The sequence below is a fragment of the Macrotis lagotis genome, chromosome 1 (assembly GCF_037893015.1).
Source record: "Macrotis lagotis isolate mMagLag1 chromosome 1, bilby.v1.9.chrom.fasta, whole genome shotgun sequence".
NCBI lineage: Eukaryota > Metazoa > Chordata > Mammalia > Peramelemorphia > Peramelidae > Macrotis > Macrotis lagotis.
In genome coordinates, this window is record NC_133658.1 from 428,973,972 (window position 1) to 428,982,248 (window position 8,277).

Genomic DNA, 8,277 nt, shown 5'->3' on the forward strand with positions numbered 1-8,277 from the left:
TTCCTCGGCAGATATAGTTTACTACTAGCCACCTCAGAAAATCTAGAAAACATTTCCATTTAGAAACTGATAGAAAATGCCTATTTTCATGGTTTTCCAACTTAGGACCTGAATTCCATTGCTGTAGTCTTTGAACAAAATTGCTTTGGAAATACCTAAGTTATCTAGAAATTGTTTGAAAAGATTTTATGGAAAGAGAGACTATGTTCTTTGTACCTACTTTCCTGCTTAACAAACCAGCACTGATTGTCTAAAGACCTAAGTGTGAAAAGGCTAATCAAAAAGATGACCATGGGGTAAAGAATTTTTTTAGCTGGAAAGGAGCTTTATATGGTCTATATTATTGAAGAGAGCACCTATACAGATCATTATTTTGTAAAAAGGGGTTGGAAACTTTACTTTTTTTGTTCAGAGATTAAGATTTGGGTGGTATTGAAATTATGTTACAAAACTAAATATTAAGCAAACATTTAAGTTATTACCCGAGTTTATATCATTTGAGAAGGTAGATGTCTGAACAGGTCAAGATTAGGTGGGAAAATGGGAATATCACTAGTCATGGAATCAGATCATCTGGTTTTGAAACAGTGGCTATGTCAGTGCAAGCAAGTCACTTTATTGAACTCCTTTCTTCTGTGAAAAGGGGGTTATGTAGCCTTAGTTAAACTTTAGATACACTTGTAAAGGAAGGATCCTAGAGTTTTACTGATCAGTGAGTAAAAATTATCTATGTTTCCCCCTTTGCCAAGCTTTTCCAGTCTGCAAACTTTGATTGAAAAACTATGATGAACTATATAATTTAGTAAATCTAAAATTTCTCATTTACTTGCTGTTTTGGAGAATTCAGCCTTCTGTATTCAGTTTAGTTTACTGGGTGACATGGAGCAAAATATTTCCCCTACCTTTAGGAACTTAAAATCTAAAAAGCTCAATTATAATATGAGTTGGGGAAAGAGGCTGGGGGCATGGCAGGGACTATGGATGATAGGCTAGGGAGAAAATGTTGAGACTTGTGGTAGCTTTGATACTAACCTTCTTCAGGAAGGCATTTCAGCCTAGTCTGGAAGTAGATTTACCTTGAGCATTTTTCCTTACAAGAGCTCTTCTCCAGTCATGTGAATGGGTATACACTTGTATAAATACTTCCCTCCTCCATTACATCTTAGCTCAAGAAATTGCACCCCTAAACCAATAACCAAAGGGGTCTTTCCTGTGATAATTCCTTAACAAATAGAGAATAACAGCATTTACCCAAGTTGAGAAACCTGGATTCTAATTTAAGCAAATTTCTTGCCCCCTCTAGATCCCAGTGTCCCCCTCCATAAAGTAAGATTGTAGAGCTAGGTAAGTCTTCCAGAGAGTTCAGGCAAGGACCCTCAACTCTACCCTCTCATCCCCCCCCCCCCAGTTTTAGAATAGAAGCACCATTTGCCAACATGAAACAAATTCAATTATCTACGTCTCCCAAGCAGAGAGGTTACTTTTAGAGGTAGCAGAATGAGCACATATTTGTTAAAGCATAAGAAGGTACAGTGAGTTTATATCCATGCTAAGTCCTTAACTACACAGTATACAGTGAGAAGTGGTATGCTATTTGAGGACCACTTGTTCTGCTAGCTAGACAATTCCTCCTACCCCATAGTGCAACTTCTATAATCCTTAGCCCCACCTAGCTTCAATTTACTGCCTATTCTTCCCAGCTTGGGTGGGGAGACATGGGGCAGAAGTTAAGAAAAGATTGAGGGGGGTGGCTAGGTGGCACAGTGGATAGAGTACTGACTCTGGAGTCAGGAATACCCAAGTTCAAATCCAGCTTCAGACACTTATTACTGCCTTGGGCAAGCCACTTAACCCCATTGCCTTGCAAAAAACCTTTAAAAAAAAAAAAAGGTTGAGGGTTTAAGAAAGGTGAAAATGGCTCAGGTAGTGATACGCAACTTGACTGGCACCTTTTGTTGTCAACTTAAACATATAATGGGCCACAGTGCCTCATGGCAAAGAATGTTATATTTGCTGTGAGCTTAAAACTCAAATGATTTTTTTGTGTAGGGTACTAGAGTTCCACAAGGATACATAATATAATGGAATGACCATATAGGACTTGAGCTTCAGTGTTCTGTGGCCTAAGTATTTTCTCTTTGTTGAAAGTCTTTCAATATCTAGAATAACTCATTCCTATAGCTTAATATCTTAAATTACATAGATTTAGTAATTAATGGTTTTTGGAGTAACTCAAAAGCTCCCTGCGAGATACATTCATAGTTCATTCATTGTTAAGCTGTGTTCATCCTGCAGGGGACGAAAATCATACTGAATAGAAAGGGAGATACTTAAAGCATCTAGTCATTTTTTACAGATGAGGAAACTGAAACCTAGAGCACTAACTTGGCAGTAGAGTCAATACAAGAACACAAATCTTGGTTTGCAGTCCAAAGGAATGGGGTTTGGGAGAAGGGAGAGAATGAAACAGAAATATGTCTAGCTTATATAATAATTTTGGACCTATTCTACATTTGTTACATTTGTCACATAAAGCTTATTGATGGTAGGCCAAATTGTCTACTAAAAAAAATGTAGGATTTGATTGCTAATAGTGGCCCCATATGGCTAAGCATGCCTCAAAATCAAGCCTATATTTTCACACTGGCATACTTAACTAAAATTGTGATCTAAAATGAAAGTTTCTAGCATCTCTTCCTACCCCTTCTCTCCCGACTTCAAAAAAAAAAATTCAGCATATTTATTGTATGGGTTACATGTAGAGTTTTAAAGGTCCTCTAACAACTGTCTTCATTGGATACTTCAGTGCTTGTGCATGCCTTATCTAACTATAAAATGAATTTTTCTTTGATCTCCACATCCCATTGTGAGAATCAATAGTAAGTAGTAAGAAAGACTGCAATCTAATTCTGATTCCAAATCCAGTATTAACATTCAATTAGATGCCTGCCTACTGAGTACTAGGCTTTTTAGCTAGACCTGAGGTGTGAAAAAAAGAATTAAACAGCCCCTGTGTATGTGTATTGTTACTGTGTAGCAAGGCTATAATGAGGTAGGGAAAAATCATTTCCAGGATCTCTGAAGGTCAAAGCAAGGTATTCCTTGTATATATAATAGGTGTTTTATGTGTAGACGACATGGAAAAGTTGTCAAATAAATGTACACATTTAAAGTGATGTACCTTTTGTTTAAAATTTAACATTTTATTAAGGGTCCTTCTGTGTTCCACACATTGCCCTAAATGCTGGAGACACAAATACAAAAGTGAGATAGTTCCTGACCCAAAGGAACTTGTATTCTGAAGCTAAGAGAGAGAAGTGACTTTACCATGATCACAAGAGAGAGACACTGAAAATAGAAGCCTGGATTTCTGACTCAAAGGACACACAGAGCTTCCCTCCAATGCATGCTGTGGATCGATGATGGCATTTTTTCTGCCTTATCTACAACTCTCCATATATAAGCCTATAACACTTCTGTAATGTTCATACCTACGTTAAGCATGCTCACCATCAATTGAAAGAAATGCATGCTTGCTAATAGGTTCCCTACCCATCTTGAAATCATGTTGGAGATTCAGTTTCAACATCTTATTTTATGACCTTTATCTTTTAGATATTACTTGAGCATCAGATGTGATTTTGTCATTTTGAATATCTATTGTTTTTATTCATTAGAATTATTCATTAGACTCAGTATAACAATGAAGAGTGCTGATGGTTATCACATTTTCTGTTTAGAAGAATGTATGTATGCCTTTTGGAAATTGCTGTGAATGTGTGTGTGTATATAGACAGACATATACATACACTTGTTAAATATTTATTTAAACTTATAGAATCTCAAAGTCGGGGAGAACCTCAAAGGTCATATTGTTCAACTTGAACTAATTAATTTCAGCTTCTATTTTGAAAACTTTCTGTGAAAGGATTCTCTTTGAAACACCAAAGATATTGCCATTTTATGCCATTAAAAAGCATAATGGAGTGAAAAACAGCATCAAGTCTGTCTTTGTGTCTTAGCAATATCACCTACTAGATATGTGACTGTGGGCATCTAAACCTTTCTGAACCCTTTTCTGAGAAAATAATAAAATTTTTACCACCTATCTCATGATAAATGAAATTATGTCTGTGTAATAAAATATGGAAATATCATTAGTCTTTAATGCCCATAAAAACTTGAAATATACATGTATGATTGATAAAGGATTGGTATAAGAGCCAGGAAGACTACCTTTTAAATTCTTATCTCGGACACATAGGAATCAATGCCCTCTAAAGCCCTTCTCAATTTTAACTTCGTAACATTGTGACTTGCAACTCTTTAAAGACAGGCTGCTTATCTGGATGAAAGTTGTTTCTTTTTACACAGTTCCTATGCACAAATGAAATCCTAGGTCTGGACCAAAACTAAATAAAATATTTAATCAAAATACTATCAAATTCTTCATGCTAAAACAGGATAGGCACAATAGTATTACTTTAAATTTATTTCTGTTTGTTTCTCTTCACTTCCTCTCAGTTGAGGATTTTGAAATTTTACAAGTTATGACCTGGAATCTACACATATTAATAAACTCACTCACTTGTGCATTTTACAGTAAAAATATTGCACTGCAAGATTATATGCAGATAGATATATAACTGCATTCTAAAAATGCAATACATTGCCATTAACAGGTTAATATTCCTCAAGTATGCAGAAAATGATTGATTAGAAAGTCCTCTTCTGTTAATGGATAGTTAAGTAATTGAATTAGCTAAGGGCACTTTAAGAACAACAGTATGAATGGTTCAGAGGCTCTTTTTGCCTCAATTTCTGAATAGCTCCACTGCTCATCTTCCCTTCCTTCACAAATGTTGAAAGAAAGAAAAGCACCCAGTAAACTTGATCAAGTATTATAAACATGTATTCTTGCTAATAATATCCATGTAGTGAAGATTATAGATGTGGTAGAAAGAACACTAGATTTGGAATTAGAATAGATTCCCTCCTTTTGTTCTGGGTTATGCTCCCTTTAAACAAATTGTTTAACCTTTGGACTTTTGTAAAGTCAATTTAGAGTGAATCTCAAGTCCTTTCCAGAACTAAACCCCAGAAGATAATGTTCTGTCCAAGGTGACAAACAGAGTGCTAGATTTAAAGTCAGGGAGGTGGAGTTCAAATGCTGCTTTAGACATTAGCTACATGAACCTTGGCCATTATCATCTTCATCTGTAAAATGAGTTAAAATATCACCAACCTCACCAAATAGTTGTGAGGATCAAATAACAGACTATGCATAAAGTGCTTTGCAAAGTTGTATAAACACTCATCATCATCATCATCATCCTTTTCAAAAATTCATTTCTGCACTACTTTTCCGTACAACAACTCTAAGTCAGAGTGAAACTGTATGATCCCTATTTTACAGTGGTAGGAAATGAAGCTAGAAAGGTTAAGGGTTAAAGTAATTTGCCCGTTGTTATACAAATAAGGGAAGTAGAATTTCAACCCAGGTCTTCTCATTCCTAAATTTCTGGGATAAATAAATGCAGCCACTGGAAAAAAACAATTTTTCTCTCAGAGAGTAATATGAATGACTTGGCTTGCAAAATACTAATTTCTTAGGAAGAAGGTGCTATATGCATTGAAGGCAGAGACAGAACAGGGCACCTAGAATGGAAGATTCTGCCTGTGGCCATGTCTGTCCTATAACTTTCTCCTTAGTGGAGAAAGTAAACACTGAAATAGTACTCTTCTAATCTTGGGTAGGCAGGTAGATGGATCCTTTCTCAAAGGAGTTTTTTCCCTGAAGCACTCTACAGACTTTGCTTGCTTGGAGATGGAATGATGAAGGATAGGGTCAAGTGAAGGCCTACACCTGTCTTTTATCACAGGGAAGTTTTGATAATTTTTTGATTGATAGATACTATTCCTTTGAAGCAAGCAACTTATCCAACAAACTCCCTTATATTCTGAATAAATAAATTTAAATTCTCAAGAGATTCTTTCAAGAACACATCATTTGTTATTTCATTATAAAAATTCTTAGCCAGATACTTTCTTTTGGAGTTTGCTTAAGGATTTTTTATTTGTGCAAAATACGCAATTCCCTGATTTGGTTACACTGACCACTTAAAATGCTTTTTTTCTTCAGGCTTCTAATTTGACTAAGATGAACTATAAAATTCCTTTCAATTCTGAGATTTAATATGGGAAATTTTGTATATATAAAATGTTTATGTGTATGTTATGTGTGTACATTGTATGTGTGTATATATACATACACACATACACACACACACACACACACATATATACAGATATACAATGTACACACACAACTCCTATAGTGAGAATTGAAAGTTAAATTCACTGCATCACCCCTAGAAGCCAACTAGGATTCTTTAGGCTTACTGGAGAGCTAGAAAACAGTTTTCTTTATCCACCTATCCCAGTAGACTTCGTCATCACATCTGACTTGGTGGATCTGAGTTAGCAGGAAAAAGTTTAGTTGGGCTAGGTTTTGAGACTCATTACCACCAATTCAGAAATGTGTTTTGGTTTAGAAGTCAGAACAGGGTTCTTTCCTTTTCTCAGTAGTTGTTCCTGGGTTCTTGGATCTGAGAGGAAAAGAGCTCCTATAGATTCTGAAGAGGTGTCAAATTCTACATTCCAATTGGTATTTGCTTCCTGGTCTTGTCTAGATTAAAGGATCTAAGTTACAGGAACCTAACTTTAAGGTAAGAAATGATCTGTACATAAAATTACTTAAGTGGTAGCATACTTTTAGTCCCAACTAGAACAAGGTGCATGTAACTTTGTCAATGAATGCTGTTAGATATAGATAGCCATATCTGGTACAAATCCCAAATATGAAAAACCAGTACTGTATTTGGCACAAATATTTATTTAGTCTTAGCTTGTAAATAATACTTTAGTAATTTTCAGACTGCTTTTAAGAATAATTGAGTTTATGTGCCTAAAATGGAAAATTTACAACTCTTTTACAAGAGTTTAACACCAAAGTATTATCAGTGAATGTAGAATTAAGATCTAACTACATATCCCAGAATACTATAGTAGCTATTTATCTTGGAAAGAAATAAACATGCTTAAGTTTACATAAAATGGCATCTATCTAAAGTTAGAAAAATTTAATATAGGTCTCATTTTCTCCCTGCCAAAAAAGTAACATGATTTATATTGAACAGTTAGAGTGACACACTCCCACTGGTATGCAGGAGTTTCAGGCATTCTGTTAAGTTTTGTTCCAAAAATTCCACCTTTAATGCCTCATTGGTTAATTGGCTTTTGAATTCATTGTCCGATTTTTTCATTCCCTAAAGCCTCGTTTATTTTACCCTAGGGCAGCTAGGTGGTTCAGTGGATAGAGCACTGACCTTGGAATCAGGAGGATGGGAGTTCGAATCCAGCCTCAAATACTTGACACTAGCTGTGTGACCTTGGGCAAGTCACTTAACCCTGATTGCCCTGCATCCAGGGCATTTCTAGTTGCCCTGACTCATATCTGGCCACTGGATCAAGATGGCTATGGAGAAGAGAGAGAGGCTGGTGACTTAAGCATAGCATCCCTCTCAATCAAATCCAATTCATGTGCTTGTCATGGTCTTTTTTTGAGAATGAAGGACAAACTATTTACTTTACCCAAGAACAAGCATTCACCTTTAATTCAACAAACCCTCTCTGCCGTCTTCCCACTTATTCCCCTCACCCTCAAAATCCACCTAGTTATTTACTATACACTGAACCATGCTTGAAAGGCATTCTCCTCATGAGACAAAGCAGTTACATTTAAAACATCTCTGGGATTGCCTCTACTCCATTTAGAACAGCCCAGCTGTGAACTACAACACCCAAACATGATCCACTTCACTTATGGTCAGTTCACTACAGGTGAAGAGGAAATAAATGGCTTGTTTTGGAGGACAAAAACATAGTAAACAGTCCTACCTTCCATCTCTTTCATGGGCATTCTAACTTTTTCTAAAAAAGATGAGCACTTTCTTTCCTTTTCCCCACAAGTATTACATCTAAGTATTAGATATGCATGGATTTGGGGGCTCGATGAATTTTGTGTTTACTTAGTAATTATGAATTTAACTTCTGTTTAGGGGCATATAACTTGATGAAAAAAGTTGAATTGTGATAAAACAGTGGTTAACAAATAAAACTGACCTGTTGATTAAGATAATGGAAATAACTGCTATTGTAAATGTGTTCTTAGATATCTGGTTCTGTTGCTGGATTAATGTAAACTGCTTTGTTTGC

General features: G+C 35.7%; 1 protein-coding gene across 7 annotated transcripts in view; it reads left to right on the forward strand.

Annotated features, from left to right (window-relative positions):
- Window positions 1-8,277, forward strand: part of WDR20 (WD repeat domain 20) — a 97,974-nt gene that overhangs the window by 68,995 nt on the left and 20,702 nt on the right. For 2 of the 7 annotated variants that reach the window (XR_012473833.1, XR_012473835.1), the window contains exon 4: window positions 6,586-6,728. The exons of 3 other annotated variants lie outside the window; for them this stretch is intronic. Coding sequence is in view for 1 of the 4 variants with exons in the window: in XM_074213133.1 (XP_074069234.1) it covers window positions 6,589-6,612 (24 nt within the window). In the remaining 3 variants the exon portion in view is untranslated. Of the gene's footprint in view, window positions 1-6,585; window positions 8,273-8,277 lie in introns of those variants that run through there. 2 more of the 7 variants (XR_012473832.1, XM_074213133.1) reach the window with 2 other exon arrangements.